Source organism: Zootoca vivipara, chromosome 6 (assembly GCF_963506605.1).
Source record: "Zootoca vivipara chromosome 6, rZooViv1.1, whole genome shotgun sequence".
NCBI classification, from domain to species: Eukaryota; Metazoa; Chordata; class Lepidosauria; order Squamata; family Lacertidae; genus Zootoca; species Zootoca vivipara.
In genome coordinates, this window is record NC_083281.1 from 88,011,357 (window position 1) to 88,028,659 (window position 17,303).

The window sequence follows — 17,303 nt, forward strand, 5'->3', positions numbered from 1 at the left end:
TTGCGCTGTGGGTTAAACCACTGAGCCTAGGGCTTGCCGATCAGAAGGTCGGCGGTTCGAATCCCTGCGACGGGGTGAGCTCCCGTTACTCTGTCCCAGCTCCTGCCAACCTAGCAGTTCGAAAGCATGTCAAAGTGCAAGTAGATAAATAGGTACTGCTACAGCAGGAAGGTAAACGGCGTTTCCGTGTGCTGCTCTGGTTCGCCAGAAGCGGCTTTGTCATGCTGGCCACATGACCTGGAAGCTGTACGCCGGCTCCCTCGGCCAATAACGCGAGATGAGCGCCGCAACCCCAGAGTCGGTCACGACTGGACCCAATGGTCAGGGGTCCCTTTACCTTTAGCTCTGTATTGTCTACATTGACTGACAGCAGTGGCTCTCCAGGACTTCAGGCAGAGGTCTCTCCCAGCCTTACCTGAAGATGCTGCCAGCGGGGGTTGAACCCGGCGCCTTCTACATGCAAGGCAAGTGTTCTGCCATGGCCTATTTTCAAGCAAGGAGGCCGCACAGATCAGAGCCGGCATGGCGCACTTTGGGTGTCAGACTAGGACATGGACGACTCAGGTGCAAATCTTCCTGGGTTTCTCTCTCCTCCTCCCAACCATCTCCCAAGAAAGAAACCTCGCTTTTCTGGCGCCCGTCAGTAGCACGAAGCTCGCGGGAGTGACCTTGGGCCACTCGCTGCCTTGGTCACCCTAGCTTGCCTCGCAGGGTTCTTGTGAGGATTAAATGAGAACAGTGTAGCTCTTTGGAAGGCGGGGTGGGGCACAAATGTGGTGGTGGCGATTTTGGCGGAAAGGAAGGGAGGAATTCCACCCCTTCCCCTATTCCCAGGGTTTTTCTAGCAGAAAACCACACAAATAGACTCAGGGGTTCCCCTGCGGATGTCCTCTTACAGTCAGCATGTGAGGAGGTCCAGGTGATGCAGCCCCTTGCCAGCAGAAGGTGGCACGAGGCTGGGTGGATCCTGGGTGCTCCCAGAGCTCCCCCCCCCCCCGGGCCAACTTTTCCCCAAAGCAAGCCGTTCCACGGGGCTGGAAGTGGGTGGGGACTGTTGTCAGGGCATTCCTGGCGGACAGCAGAAAAGTGAGGCTTCCTTCTTGAAAGGTGGTCGTTGTTTTGTTGTTGTTTATTGAATTTATATACCGCCCTATACCCGGAGGTCTCATGGAATCATAGAGTTGGAAGAGACCACAAGGGCCATCCAGTCCACCCCCCTGCCAAGCAGGAAACACCACCAAAGCATTCTTGACATATGGCTGTCAAGACCTCCAAAGAAGGAGACTCCACCACACTCCTTGGTAGCAAATTCCACTGCCAAACAGCTCTTACTGTCAGGAAGTTCTTCCTAGTGTTTAGGTGGAATCTTCTTTCTTGAAGTTTGAATCCATTGCTCCGTATCCGCTTCTCTGTCTCAGGGCAGTTCACATAAAAACATCATAGTATATAACATAAAAATAAAAGCAGAGAAGGCCTGTTCTCGTGTTACCACCCTCCGGACCTCTCGAGGTGGCTGGGGGGAGGAGAGAAACTTTGAAGCAACACCCAGGAAGGTAGGCGGTTAGGATTCCAGAGGCAGACCTCCTTTGTTGCTTTACCCTACAATCCTGCCTTCGAATATGCGTTGCAGAGGGTGGACTCGATGACATCGGGGGTCCCTTCCAACAATTATACAATTGTGAGGAGTGGAATGGGCATCCCTAGTTTTGACAGCTCACAAGCCGCTGGCAAGGCTTGTCATTTGTTGTGTATTTGTCTATAAGCACGCCGTCTTGAATTAGCAACCACCGCAACTTCCTGTGGCAAGGAGTTCCACAGGCTTACGCTGAGTTGCACAAAGGCGTGCTTTATTTTGTGAGGGAATGACATTTCGAACTTGGAGGGGGCAAGTTTCAATGAGAGAGTCCTGCTGGCTGAGGGAAAATATTTTATCCAGCCCCAAAATCTGCTCAGGGCTCCTGCTTTTCTGCGCCACTTTAGAACTGGCTACAATACTGGGGGGCAAGCTGGACAGGAGGGAGACTCTTGTTCCCAGGAGGGGCACAATTATGGAGCTGGATGTATTTGGGGGTCTGGCATGGGCTATGAACTCTCCACCTTTACCTTCTCTCTCTCGACGTCTGTCTCTTTCTGTTTCTCCCATTCTTTCTTTCCTGCCCAGACTGTCGGGCAGAAGGAGACCTACTTTGCCCGGATGCGCCGTGCCCACAAGGTACGCGGGCAGAGATGCCCGTAACGGAGCATGGACATGTCGGGTTCTGGGGCATGCTATTGTATTGTGTGCTTCTAAACTGGGGTATGGGCAGGCCTGGTTGTCGAAGGCAGGAGGCCCCAAGAGGATGACTCGCTAATAAGAAAGGTGGTTTTCAGAGTTTGGGGCTTTTCAGTTCAGAGAAAAGGCGAGTCGAGAGGTGATGTGATAGAACTGTGTGAAGTTATTATGCATGGCATTGAGGAAGCTGAATGTTGGCAGATTTAGTACAGATAAAAGCAGGCTTTTCTTATGTTCTCTGGCTGGCATCTGTGCCAAAGCGGCTGCCATGTTTTGTTCAGAAGCCACAGAGCTTGTTCAGCCTTATGCAAAGTCAGACCGCCTGGGCTACCTAGCTTTTAAAAATGTTTTTAGGACCCACCCTATTCTTGAGATTGCCATTTCTTTTAAGCCATTTTAATCTTGCATTTTGAATTGTTGTAACCTCCCCTGGGGAACCTTAGGATGGAGGGCGGGTCATGAATCAAAATAATCACAGCAATAACAACAGCTCAGTGCTGTCGACAGTGACTGACAACAGCTCTCCAGTCTTTCTTTTTTCAAATATTTTTATCGGTTTTTACACAAACAAATTTAAAATAGTGTCCTTAAAATGTTTTTCCTAAAACTACATATCATTACATTCTCCACAGTTTTCATTTCTCTAAATTGCCCGTGTCTTTCGTTTCTTTAAAAGTTACAGTGGACGCTCGGGTTGCGAACGTGATCCGTGCAAGAGGCACATTCGCAACTCGCAGCGATTGCAACCCGCAGCACCACGTCTGTGCACGCGCGGGTTGCAATTCAGCAATTCTGCGCATGCGCGATTTAGCTTTTATGCGCATGCGCAGAAACCCGGAACTAACCCATTCAGGTACTTCCGGGTTTGGCGCGGGATGCAACCTGAAGCATCTGTAACCCGAGGTATGACTGTATTCTTAAAGTCCAGCTGACGTTTTTATTTGTTTGCAATGGTCTCCTAAGTAAGTTATAATTTTTCCCCATTTTTCTTAAAAATCTATATCTTCTTGATTCCTGAGTCTCCCGGTCAGTTTTGACATTTCAGCATAGTCCAGCAGTTCGGCTTGCCATTCTTCCCTAGTCGGGACTGTGGCTTCCTTCCATCATTGGGCTAGTAGAATCCTTGCAGCTGTTGTCGCGTACATAAACAGTCTTTTCTGGTCTTTTGGAATGTCGGTACCTGTAATTCCAAAGAGAAAAGCTTCTGGTTTTTTGACAAATGTTATTTAAAACATTCTCCCCCCCCCCAGTTCATTATACAGTGGTACCTCGGGTTAGAAACACCTCGGGTTACAAACACTTCGGGTTACAGACTCCGCTAACCCAGAAGTAGTACCTCGGGTTAAGAACTTTACCTCAGGATGAGAACAGAAATTGCATGGCGGCGGCGGGGCGGCAGCAGGAGGCCCCATTAGCTAAAGTGGTACCTCAGGTTAAGAACGGACCTCCAGAACAACTTAAGTTCGTAACCAGAGGTACCACTGTACATCAATTCCCAAAATGACTTTGTTATCTTACATGACCACCGCATATGAGCTACAGCCCTTCTAATTTTGGCATGGCTGGGGTCAGTGCATGCCCCCAACTCTGTGGTGTGCTGCCTCCTAAGATCAACAGGACCCCCCCCTTTATAGCCTGCCCCCTTCGTGCAAATTGGGGGTGTGTGTGTGCACTTTGCCCTGCTAATGTGTTCCTGTCTGCCTTTCCCTCCCTTCCCTGCATGGGCACCCCATACCGAGCCCCCAAACAGCTGAGCCTCTGCATGGGGGGCAACTGTGAATGTTCAAGGGAGGCGGGTGTGGGGAGGCTGCCAGCATTGCGTGGCCAGGCAAGAGGCCGGCCAGCTTTCAACATGCCCACTGCCCCCCGTGTCCCACCCCAGCAGAACTCCACATCCCTCACAGAGGAGCAGCTGAGGAAGGACGTGGCAGCTGGCAGGATCCCCAGCTCTGGCGGCCGGGTCCGGCGAGCCACCCAGGTAACGAGTGCAAAAGGCGGCTCCACGTGGATCTGCCCAGCTGGGGATTGCAGCATTCGTCCTGGGTTGGGAAGCCATTCCGAGCCCTGTCCTTTCCTAGGACAGCCAACCGTTTTCAGGCCTGCCAGCGCGAGTAGATAAATAGGTTCCTCTGCAGCGGGAAGGTAAATTGCATTTTTGTGCTCTCTGGCACTCGTTGCACCAGAAGCCGTTTAGTCCTGCTGGCCACATGACCCGGAAAGCTTTCCGTGGACAAACACCGTCTCCCTCGGCCTGAAAGCGGAGATGAGTGCCGCACCCCATAGTCGAATTTGACTGGACTTAACCATCCAGGGGTCCTTTACCTCTCTGTACTGGGCTTGCAGATCCTCCTTTGCTCTGTCTGCCTGCCTGCCTCTCTCTCTCTTTCTCTCTCTCTCTCTTCCCCACCCTGCTTCTTCCTTCCTTCCCTGACTCCCTCGCCTCCATCCTTCAGGTGCAGGAAGCCCAGTTGAGACGTGATGCTGAAATCTGGGAGATGCTGTCCCGCTGGCAGGCCTCCTCCCACAGGGCGCCCCCTCCTCCCAAGGAGAAGGAGGAGAGCGGCCCCCAACCCCCTCCAGCAGGACTGCGGACCCCCTCTGCTGCCCAGGCAGCCCACTCTGGCCCTCCTCGCTCCTTTGCCTCCTTGGCCAGGGCTCCTCTGCTCCCTGCTTCTCTTGCCGCTGCTCCTGGCTCCCAGGTACATCCCTGCCCTTCCTTGGCCTCATAGGGGAGCCCTGGTTCTCCATGCTCGGCACTGCCCTGGGGCACATCTGCTTGCTGCCAGTGCACTGGCGGAAATCAAACTCATCTGGGCCATACTGGGTTTGGAAGCCGAACCACGGGGTGGGGGAGAGGGGCTCAGAGCTTATGTCTTATTCCCTTTTCCAGGGATTCTGTCCTTCCTTCCCTCTGCCCTTTCTTCCATCCTTTTGTCTTCCCCAACCTTCCTTTTCTTTATTTTTTTTAAAAAATATGTATCCATTCATTTATTTGACAAATAATCAGAAATAAATAAAAATTCCATTGTAACTATCCAACCTCCCAAAACTTCAACACCTCTTGCGATGGTTTGACCCCTTTCCATTTTGACAGTACAAATTCTGCAAACACCCTCCGTATCTCCTCAAAGTCATTTCTCTTGCATATTCCCCGTCTTACCTTAATGGCACATGTTAATTCATCCTTAATAGCTGTATCCCACACCTCTTTATACCATCCTTCCATTTGATATTCTGCTTGCCCCTTCCACTTCCTGGCTATCATAATTCGTGCAGCTGTCAGTAAATTTGTAAGTCCTTCCTAGCCTGAGAACCTTCCACCCCATCGTAAATTGATAATAATGCTGCCTCTGGACTTTCGGCCAGCTTTAACCCAGTGATTTATGTTATCTCCTTAAACACCCTTTGCCAAAAAATATTTACACCCCCACCACATGTGAATATAATTCCCAGATTCCTAGCATCCCCTCCAACGTAACACTGAATATTCCTTGTTTATTTGATTTAATCTGACTGGTGTTAGATACCATCTCCAAACTAATTTATAATAATTTTCTTATAGACAACATTTTGAACGTATTTTTCCCCCAGCTTTGACTTCTATATGCCCTGTGTGAGAAAAGGAGACAACCTTCCTTTTCTGCCTGCTTCCATCTTTCCTTCTGTTCTTCCCTCCGTCCTTTTCTCCAGGGCCGTCTCGAGCAGATCGGGCGCCCTGGCGCTGAGGCGAGGAGATCGCTCCGGCGCTCCCGCCCTCGCAGCACGCACCACGGCTTCTGCGCGGCTTCGCCGTGCAGCGCCCGGCCCGGCGCCCCGCGCCACCGGAACTGCACCTAGAGCCGGGCCTGCTTTTCTCTCTCCTTCCCTCCACCCTGCCATCTTTCCCTTTCCCTTCCTGCCCTCCTTTCTCCTATCCTTCGATCCTCCCTCCCTCCCTTTGCTCCCCACTACCTTCCTGTCTTCCCTCTACCTCTTCTCACTGAACATCTTCTCTTGGCCTCAAGCCCCAGGGACAAGGACTCCCCGGCGGAAGGTCCTCAGACTCCTCCAGCAACCTGCTCTCCTCCTCCTCCCAGTACCGCCTCAGGGCGTCTGAGGCTAAAAAGGTACCCACAAGCAGGGCGCAAGCAGAGTGGGTAGTGAATGGAACATTGGCATGGAGAGGTTTGTGAGGAGGGGAGAGCTCTGCCACACAGCACACAGCTGTCCAGAGCAGAGGTAGAAAAACGCCCCCCCCAAAAAAAAAATCTGGAAGGCATTTTTTAAAAAAAGCAAAATGTTTGGGGGCAGGGGTGGGTATGTGCGGAATTTGAGGGGCCGTTGGTGCCAAAGCTGGCTCCTCTTTTCTCCCTCTTGCCTTGGACCTCACCCTGCTTTTGGCATTTGCTCACCTAGAAGATGCAAAGCAAGCATTGGCAGGGGGGTTGGACTTGGGGATCCTTGGGGAATCTTCCAGATCTACAATTCTGGGTTCACGTTTGGTCGTGAAAACTTCCCTTTGCCTCCTTGATGGGGAGGAGGAGCATTTTGCAGATTTGCCTTCCTGTCCATTCTTAACGGTTCCATTTTTTTTTTTACTGAATTGCTTACCAGGCCCAATCTGCTTCCCCTCCTCTGCCCCAAAATTTATTTATTTATTTTATTTTATTTATTTATTTATCCACTCACCCACCCTATCCCTGAAGGTCTTAGGGCAGTTCACATAAAGGATCACATACATAAAATAATAATAATAATGACAACCCAATAGAACCCTTCTAATTAAAAGAGCCAGAAAAAAGGGCATAGGATGTAAATCAGGTCAGGCAAAGGCCTGGTTAAAAAGGAACGTTTTTGCCTGGCGCCTAAAGTTGTCTAATGAAGGCGCCAGGTGAACTTCCCTGGGGAGAGCATTCCACAGACGGGGAGCCATTGCAGAGAAGGCCCTGTTCTTGTGTTGCCACCCTCCAGACCTCTCAAGGAGGAGGCACAGGAAGGAGGGCCTCAGAAGATGATTGCAGGGTATGGGTAGGTTCATATATGGGAAGAGGCGGAACTTGAGGTATTGCGGTCCTGAGCTGTTTAAGGCTTTGTGGGTCAGAACCAGCACTTTGAATTGGGCCCGGAAACTAATTGGTAGCCAGTGCAGTCAAGACCAGGATCGGAGTAATATGCTCAAAACGTCTTGCTCCGGTGAGCAACCTAGCCACTGAATCCTGCACCAACTGAAGTTTCCAAACCGTCTTCAGAGGCTGCCCTAAGTATAACACATTGCAGTAATCTAACCTTGAGGTTAGTTCCCCAGGGTACCTTATGAATTCAACTGGCTTCTGCCTCCAGGGCTACCAAACAGTGACCCTGTCTTGCAATCAGCTGTGTGGAAACCTAGCGGCCTCAATTGGCTCTGTGGTGGCGTACGAATTTGTGGGACAGGGGAGCCCTTTCATCTTGCCCTAAGCTGGCTTGATGGTGCCCCCCCCCGTCGTCGTCCCCCTCGGATCTTGTCCTTGTGGCCCACCTGCCTCCAGCAACCTGGGTGTCAGGGACCGTGCTGAGGAGGGCTGCACTGAGGAGGAATGGTGGGAGCCTCCCCCTGCTCCTGATTAGGATCCTGAATCTTCCCACGAGATTTGGAACAGTGGTTTGCAGAGGGACATAGTTCAGAAGGCAGAAGCTGAGAAGTACTGGGTGGGGAGCAGCTAGGAGAGGAAGAACTGCAAGAGAGAGTTAACAGACTCAATTTCGCTGGAAAGCGTCCAGCCGCTCAGCCCAAGGTCAAGGAGAGCAGATAAAGTGGCAGCACAGACAGCACAGCGGTTGCAAGATCAGGTTGCAAATTGTGGAAGTGAAGTGGGTGACTAGGGAAGAATTGGGTGGAACCCTTAATTGGGAGCACCGCCGTTCCTAGGAAATGGATTATTTGTTCTCTCGCTGTGGTCATTAAAATTTCTAACTGGTAAGAGACTCCTTTCGTTTTGTTCTGCTTATCTACTGCCAAGGGGTGCGAGGGAGAGGAAGCCGAGTCCCAGAAACCTGACGCTGGGTTTGCAATTCACAACTCGGGGCTGATGGGAGTTGTGGTCCAAAGCAGCCAGAGAGAACCAGGCAGATGGAGAACGTTGTTGCGACAGCTCTTTGGGAGAGCGGGTGGCTGAGTGATAGAGTCATTGTGCCACCCCACCCACCCCACGGGCTTGGAGTTTGGGGCACGTTCTGGGCAGTGGGTTTCTTTCTTTCTCTCTCTCTCTCTCTCTCTCTGAGCTGTGGTGCCTGCCTGCCTGTGGCACATGTTGTGGAGCTGTGAGATTTGTCTCGTCTGTCAGCTGGTCCCTCTCACTTTCCTCTGAATATCTTTCTTCTGCCTCAGTACTGGTTGCTCTACAAGGGCTTCTCACTCCTTCCCGAAATCACTTTCTACTGGAAGCTGCCAGACCCCTTCCTGGGGGACAAGGTAATCTTAACTGCATGGACTGCAAGGGGAGGGGCGGAGGTGAGGCGCAGGGATGAGAGCCATTCCGGGGGCTCCGGGCGTGTGTCTGTTTGCATGGCGGTGGCATCAAAACAAAAGAAAGTCCTTCACACAGCACATGGCCACATGGCCACTGTCTTTGCTGGCTTTGGAAGAGGATGAGACAAAATCAAGGAGGGAAGGGGCTTCTAGCCGCAAGGGCTCTGCCTCCACAGCCAGGGGCAGCAGGGCTTCGGAATACCAATTGCTGGAAACCACAGGAGGGGGAGAGTTGGTCTTGAGCTCCAATCCTGCTTGCTGGTTTTCCATGGGGACATCAGGTTGGCCCCTGTGCCAACGCCAAGGTTGCAGGTTCGATCTCTGTATGGAACAGCTGCATATTCCTGTATTGCAGGAGATCGGACTAGAGTAGACCACTGGTTCCCAACCTTTTTTTGGCCAAGACTCACCTAAGCATCTCTAAAATCCTGATCCGCCCCCACCCCGGTGGGTTTCTGGGGTTTTTCCTGTTGTTATTCTGCCTCTCGCAGCTACAATAAACCTACCATTAAAATTATGGACTGGTCATTTTCTTCGTCAAGAGGGCAGACGGGCCAATTTAGCAGGGGATCAAATACTTCCCCCCCCTCACTGTAATTCTTATTATTCAAAAGTGAACTTCTGTTCACGTGGAGGAAGCCTAAAAAGCCATGAACTGTTAATAACTCATTCTCAAATTGCCCCCCTTAAAAATAAAATTGCCCTCCAGTGGAGTGTGTGCCCCACATTGGGAACCACGGGACTCGACGATCCTCGGCGTCCCTTCCAACTCCACGATTCTATAATTTTACGAAATGGATGGTGACGCTGCAGTTTTGTACCCCTGGTGCCTTGGGAAGGTCGTGCCTTGGGGGACCACAGAGAGAACGCTCTGTGTGTTGTTGTTTTTTGCAGGGGTATGTGTGAAGCTTTTTATCTCTCGCATAGACACACTTGCAGAAGCGGCAATGCCTCTGAATAATACTAGCTGTGGGGAATCACAAGTGAGGAGAAGGCTGTTGTTTTATCAGGTCCCTCTTGCGGGCTTGCCATAATGGGCCTCTGGTTGACCCCTGGGGAAACAAGGTGCTGGACTCGGGAGGGCCTGATCCAGCTGCTTCAGGGCTCCTCTGGAAGTCCTTGCACATGCACAGAACCCTCTTTGTTTTCTCTGCATCAAGAAGCTGCAAATCTTTGGAGCAGGGTTGCAGGTTACTTCCAGCCTCAGAAGCCTAACCTGGCCCTCTAGGCTTCTCTTTCCTGCCCTTGAGAATCTCTGCTACTCCCCAAGTGCTTTTGCCAGGCCAGGATGTGTCCTTCAATTGTGACGCTTCTCGCTTGTCAAGATGGAGAAGAGGGCACACATAGATACGTGTACTGTATCTACTTTATTTTTGCATCGTTGGAATGTAGCCTGTGGCACCTGTCAGTCGCGTCGATGGCTGCACCTACTTAGGAGTTTAGCACCTCCCACTTTAGCCCCACCAACCACTGAGGGTGACCCTTGGGCAGAAGAAGGTTCCCTACTGCTTGTGGCAGACACCCTCCTGATGACTTCTGTGTTTTGGAAGAGCTTAAAATGTGGGGAGGGAGTGGGTGAGCGAATGGCAGCATAAAGGGGGTGCACGTTACTTTTGGGGGTTCCATGCTAGCCCCAGAAGTAGTTCGCCACCATGCGCAGGGTGCAGTTTCTTTAAAAGACTCCCCAGTCTGTTTTTTTAAACTTATTATTTGACTCTCTGAAATGTGATGATATTGCATCTAGTTTCGTATAAACTGGGTCTGGTTAGAGAAGTCTTACTCGTTTGTGTTTCAGTTCAGTCATCTTCCTATTTACTTGATTTAAATTTCATTAGAAATTTCTCAGTCTGTCCTACCTTGCAAGGATGTTGTGGGAATGAAATCGGCAGCAGAGGGAAGAGAAGAACCATGTGCTCAACCATTTTGGGGGAAATGCAACGGTGGAGGGAAATTCACTTTTTATAAAGTCGAAAATTTCAAAACGTGGGCCTTACGATGGGTGCATGACACTTGTGGGGGGAGGGGTGCGACCCATGACCTGCACCAAGATGGAATGACCTGACCCCTCTCGCCCAACATTTGCAGGTTGGATCCTACGGGGGCCATCTTCGCTACACCCTTTCCTACAATGCCGGAGGACGAGGCACCCCTCTGCCGGACGCTGATGTGCAGATCACTGTAAGGAAGTGTCCCTGCTTGCTCAGGAGAGGGCTGGGTTTGTACAGGTTTAGCTAGAGAGGTGGGGGGGGCACACCCCTGGAACTCACTGGGCATCGGGACCTGTACAGCAGCAGAGGCCCTCATTTCTGGGATTGGAGGAAGCTCTAGGTCCCATGTATACCGCTCCCATAAATGTTTATTTATGCCTTTGATTTGGAAGGTTTTTTGGGGGGTGGGGGTGGGATTTAGCCACTAGCAGAAAAAGCATGTGATTAAGAAAAGGGCTGCTGGTGGCACTGTGGTCTAAACCACTGAGCCACTTGGGCTTGCCAATCGGACGGTCAGCAGTTCGAATCCCCGCGACAGAGGGAGCTCCCGTTGCTCAGTCCCAGCTCCTGCCAACCTAGCAGTTCGAAAGCACACCAGTGCAAGTAGATAAATAGGTACCGCTGCGGCGGGAAGGTAAATGTCATTTCTGTGCACTCTGGCTTCTGACACGGTGTTCCAGGAACAGTTTAGTCATGCTGGCCGCATGACTCGGAATGCTGTCTGTGTACAAACACCAGCTCCCTCAGCCTGAAAGTGAGATGAGCACCACAACCCCATAGTTGCCTTTGACTGGACTTAACCACCCAGGGGTCCTTTACCTTTACCTTCTGAATAAGGTTACTAGCCATTGTGGCTACTACCCATAAGGGCCATGCTCTGATTTCAATGGAGGGGGCAGTGACGCTTCTGAATCCCAGTTGCTGGAAACCACAGGAGGCGAGGGTAGCTCTCATGCTTGAATCCTGCTCGAGGGCTTCCCTTGGGGGCACCCCAGCGAACAGGATACTGGACTGATCCAGCCAGTTCTTCTTATGTTCTTACATTCTCTTTTGGTGTGTGTCCCCCCAGGGTAACGACATCACCTTGGTGGCTTACCTGTCGGAGCTGCGGCCTCGGGAACGCAAGAGCTTTGAGGTCATCTTCCAGGAGGTGAGCCCTCCCTGTGCCGTCTGCACCTGAGCTCAATGTGTCTCTTGGTGGCAATGCTTTGGTGGAGAACGTGGGCCACTCAGGCTTAAATAAAGTGACTGGAGGAGGAGGAGCAATGGATCTAAGTTTACGGACCCTGCAGCTTGTTTCCATTGTCCATTGCCACTTGTCCTGTCCCTCTGCTGTGCCCGCCAGCTGGCAAAATGAGCTTATCTGGCTCTGCAAGAACTTCTACATGGTCAGAGGCTGCAATACCCCAGCAGGGGAGAGTTGCAGTGAAGCCAGTTCCATTACTGCCCCTTCCCCGCTATTTATCATTAATAATTACATCCCACACCTCTTTATACCATCATTCCATTTTATATTCTGCTTGCCCCTTCCACTTCCTGGCTATTATAATTCATGCAGCTGCCAATAAATTTGTGAGCAAGTCCTTCCTAGCCTGCGAACCTTCCACCCGATCGTAAATAGATAATAATGCTACCTCTGGACTTTTGGTCAGCTTTAACCCCTTCCCCGCTTTCTGCTGGTACCTGTGGGAATGTTAAGGATAGTAGGAAAGGATATATTGAATAAGTATTATCCTTCCTTTGCTCACGCTGGTAAGTGATGTAGCAGAACATACTTCGCTCAATATAGCTGGAAGTTATATTGTGCCCTTTTGATCCCTCTTCACAGAATAAAGACAGAGAGTCTTTCTGAAACAAATAACAACAAGTTTACTCACATTTCAGTTCATGATTTGATCCCTGAAAGTCAGGCTTTCCTTGGTAGTTATTTAAAGAAACTGAGTTTGTCTCATATGAACTCATGTGCTGCTGGCTGAGAGCCAGCAAACAGCAAAATTTACATTAAGATAACAAAATGGCTGCAGGAGAGCATCATGGCAGCAAAAGAACAGCAAGACAATAGAAAGAGAAAACTAGTCTGAGAAAATGGCTGCTTGACTCAGCTCTTTTATGGAGTCAGACAGCGCCACGTCCATCTCCACCCCCATCGTTCTGCCTGGACACAAAGGTCCAGCGCCAAGGGCTTTCTGGCAGTTCACTCACTACAAGAAGCGAAGTTACAGGGAACCAGACAGAGGGCCTTCTCGGTAGTGGCGCCCGCCCTGTGGAAGGCCCTCCCATCAGATGTTAAGGAAATAAACAACTCTCTGACTTTCAGAAGGGACCCAGGTGGCGCTGTGGTTAAACACCTGAGCCTAGGGCTTGCTGATCAGAAGGTCGGCAGTTCAAATCCCTGTGATGGGGTCAGCTCCCGTTGCTTGGTCCCAGCTCCTGCCAACCTAGCAGTTCGAAAGCACGTCCAAATGCAAGTAGATAAATAGGAACCGCTACAGCGGGAAGGTAAACGGTGTTTCCATGTGCTGCTCTGGTTTGCCAGAAGCGGCTTTGTCATGCTGGCCACATGACCTGGAAGCTATACACCGGCTCCCTCGGCCAATAATGCGAGATGAGCGCGCAACCCCAGAGTCGGTCACAACTGGACCTAATGGTCAGGGGTCCCTTTACCTTTACCTGACTTTCAGAAGACATCTGAAGGCAGCCCTGGTTAGGGAAGCTTTTAATATTTGATGAATAATTGTATTTTAATATTTTGCTTGAAGCTGCCCAGAGTGGCTGGGGAAACTCAGCCAGTGCCCGGGGTATAAATAATAATAATAATAATAATAATAATAATAATAATAATAATAATAATAAATCAACAACAACAACATCTCCCAGGTATCATGTAGGGGGAGGAAACTTCAGACCAGTGGAACAGCAACACTGACTGGATATCCCCCTGCTTGTGCCCACTCTAGGGAAATAAGGAATGTTGCATTTGACTGCACCGATGGATTCCATCCCACGGTATCAACCTTCCCCCCCTTTTCTCCCCAGCAATACTGGAAGCGCCCAGATGGCCAGCCAGCCACCCGGGAGCACCTTATGATGGTCCTGGCTGACCTGGACGAGATTCTCATCCGCGCCACTCACTCCACTGAGATGCTGTCGGCTGGCATCACCGGTGTCAGCATGGAGACCGCGGTGCCCACCTACACCAGCCTGCCCCGGGCTCTGGAGGTGGAGGAATGCCGCTGCCCACCAGGCTACCAGGGTCTTTCCTGCCAGGTGAGCACACTTTGCTGGGCCAGGCTGGGCACGTGGGCCCATGGGGACTGTTTGCTGATGCCACCCTGTCCCTCCTTCTCTTGCAGGATTGTACAGCTGGCTACACCCGGACAGGCGGTGGGCTCTACCTGGGGCACTGTGCGCTGTGCGAATGCAACGGGCATTCAGATTCCTGCCACCCTGAGACAGGGGCCTGTTCGGTGAGCAACCTCCATAGGTTACACAAACTTATGTGTAAAAGAGTATTGGGAAATGATACATAATGAACTGGAAAAAAATGGTTTAAAAGTCCTTTCCTAAAAAAAAAAATAGCCAGAGTTCCTTTCTGTTGGGGATAATTCTGACTGAAATTCCCAAGTGTCAAAAAAGGTTATTTATGTATGCCACTGCAGTGGAACCTTGGTTTACAAACACCTCGGTTTACGAATTTTCGGTTTACGAACGCCGTGGACCCATCTGGAACAGATTAATTCACTTTCCGTTACTTTCAATGGGAAAGTTCGCTTCAGTTTATGAGCGCTTCAGTTAATGAACAGACTTCCGGAACCAATTACACCCATGCTTGGGGTTAAGTACGCTTCAGGTTGAGTAATCCACGGACCCATCTGGAATGGATTAATCCACTTTCCATTACTTTCAATGGGAAAGTTCGCTTCAGTTTATGAACGCTTCAGTTTATGAACAGACTTCCAGAACCAATTGTGTTCATAAACCGAGGTACCACTGTATGTAAAATGAACCATGGAGAGAGAAGAAGGGAAGCTATTGATATCTTAAGGATGTAAAATGAACATTTTAAATTGTAAAACGGAAAAATTAATAAAAATTGTTTAAAAAGGAACATAAACTTATGCCATTGGTTCATCCCAGCCCTATTTAGAGGTGCTGTCAGGGATGGAACCCAGAACATTTTGTATCCATATTTGTACTGGAACAATTATATATCCTTTCAAGACATGAATTCTCGGCCCGCCGGTGGGGCTGGGCGATGTATCGATAAATCGTCCAGAACCAGTTTGAACTCCATACTGTGATATCGATTATATAATTTTTGACCTGGCAGTATATCATGAATCATAATGCGTGTGCTGTGCAAAAATCACAATGTGGGAAAAACTGTCAAGCCAGCTAATGGCCTATACGTAGCTCCATCCTTATTTCAGACGTTGTGGTATATCAATATATTGCAATGTTTAGCTGGTGATATATCACAATGTTGATGTCGCCCAGCCCTAGTTTCCAGAGACTTCCCTAAAACTGTTTAAATGTTAAGGTATAAAAATGAAGGGAAGGTAAAATAGTAAGCTGAGAACTCCCTAAATGTGTGTGTGTGTGTGTGTGTGAGAGAGAGAGAGAGAGAGAGAGAGAGAGAGAGAGAGAGAGAGAGATTTTGTGTATATTTGTACATTTTTGTCTGCACAAACACTTCCTTTGGCGCTTGCGGCAGGGTTACAATTTTGAAAGTGCCCTATTTAACCAGTGCTGAATCCATTTATTTCCTGGCCAGTTTATTTGACATAAATATTGCCTTTGGAAAGAGAGAGAGAATTGCACAGACGAAACGGTTTCTGCTGGGCATATTTCACTCTGCATCAGAATTCCACCATCACCACCCGGCCCTCCCCACACTTACCTTCCTTTCTCTGTTTCTTTTATATATATATATATATATATATATATATATATATTAGTTTTCAATTACAGTCCAATAATAGCCTCATTATAACAATGCCAAATTATAATACAACTACTAATACCAATCATTCAAGTACCAAATTAAATAATTTAGGTGGCTAGAATTGATTATTTACTTTATTTCTGTGTTCCAAAATCTTATTGATTTCAATTACATTCTTGTCAAAATAATAATCCCTTATACAACTACTGCAATATCAATAACTTCTCTTTTTTTAACTTTTGGTAAGCAAACATTACCTACAAAAAACAAAGAACCACAAACTAATCTTACATTGGATATTTCTAGACTTAAGATAGTTATTGCAGTATACATAATCAAATTGTCAAGCATCTAGAATAAGTGTGTATCATATAAAAAATAAAAAGAGAGAGAGAAAAGAAAAAGAAAAATTCACAACGATAAAACCAAAAAATTAACAAAACTAAAACTACCTATCAAACAAAAAGCAGTATTTAGTTAATTCAAACCAGTATCAGGGTGTTCTGCTCACAAAGTCCCTCGTACTGGGTTGAATCCCCTTTTTTAATTTGTTGGTTTGTTGACTTCTGTCTACTCTTTGCTGTTTCAGTTCAGCCGTTTCTATCTTTGATCTGTATTTAATTATTTGGCTCCATCTTGGGATACCTCTGTCTGCGAAATTAGTCTAAACCAGGCATCCCCAGACTTCGGCCCTCCAGATGTTTTGGACTACAATTCCCATCTTCCCCGACCACAGGTCCTGTTAGCTAGGGATCATGGGAATTCTAGGCCAAAACATCTGGAGGGCCGCAGTTTGGGGATGCCTGGTCTAAACTCAGCCAAGTGTTCTTGTTGGAACCAAGTAATTTTAATAACTTCTATTTGTGTTGACACGTTAAATGATTTGCCTTTACCAGAGCTGCCTTCATCATGCTGCTGGGGAGTTCTGTGACAAGTGTGCCCCCGGATTCTACGGCGATGCCACTGCGGGCACCCCAGAGGACTGCCAGCCCTGCGCCTGTCCGCTGACAGATCCAGAAAACCAGTACGATGTTGTCTCATTTTGAGAGAGAGAGAGAGAGAGAGAGAGAGAGAGAGAGAGAGAGAGAGAGAGGAGAGAGAGACAGACTGAGTAGATGGGGCTTGGACTGGGTTTCAGGATGGGCTGGCAGCAGATGTGGATTTGTGGGCAGGGGGAGCGAATCTGCTTTAGCTAGCCACTCCGGGTGGATAAAGCTATCAAGGGTTACAAAAAGAGTATTGGGAAGGGATCCATAATGAATTGGAAAAAAATATTTAAAAGTACTTCCCCCCCCCCAAAAAAAATAAACCCAGAGTCCTTTCTGTTGGAGATAATTCAGACTAATATTCCCAGGTCTTCTTCCTTATTTTATTTTATTTTATTTTATTCAGGTTCTCAAGGACGTGTGAGAGCCTGGGGGGCGGAGGCTACCGCTGCACAGCCTGTGAGCCGGGCTACACCGGCCAGTACTGCGAGCAGTGAGTATCTTAACTGCCTGGCGGACGGGCAGGGATGTAGCCCAGTAGCCCTCTGGATCTGCCCTAAGGTAAAGGTAAAGGGTAAAGGGACCCCTGACCATTAGGTCCAGTCGTGACCGACTCTGGGGTTGC

General features: G+C 49.2%; 1 protein-coding gene across 15 annotated transcripts in view; it reads left to right on the forward strand.

Annotated features, from left to right (window-relative positions):
- Positions 1-17,303, forward strand: part of HSPG2 (heparan sulfate proteoglycan 2) — a 202,675-nt gene that overhangs the window by 117,476 nt on the left and 67,896 nt on the right. For 9 of the 15 annotated variants that reach the window (XM_060276274.1, XM_060276279.1, XM_060276277.1 and 6 more), the window contains 11 exons: positions 2,162-2,212; positions 4,155-4,250; positions 4,726-4,971; positions 6,277-6,378; positions 8,619-8,702; positions 10,845-10,937; positions 11,817-11,897; positions 13,784-14,014; positions 14,101-14,214; positions 16,589-16,716; positions 17,085-17,171. In XM_060276274.1, the coding sequence (XP_060132257.1) occupies positions 2,162-2,212; positions 4,155-4,250; positions 4,726-4,971; positions 6,277-6,378; positions 8,619-8,702; positions 10,845-10,937; positions 11,817-11,897; positions 13,784-14,014; positions 14,101-14,214; positions 16,589-16,716; positions 17,085-17,171 (1,313 nt within the window). The remainder of the gene's footprint in view (positions 1-2,161; positions 2,213-4,154; positions 4,251-4,725; positions 4,972-6,276; positions 6,379-8,618; positions 8,703-10,844; positions 10,938-11,816; positions 11,898-13,783; positions 14,015-14,100; positions 14,215-16,588; positions 16,717-17,084; positions 17,172-17,303) is intronic. The other 6 variants (XM_060276285.1, XM_060276288.1, XM_060276287.1 and 3 more) reach the window with 3 other exon arrangements.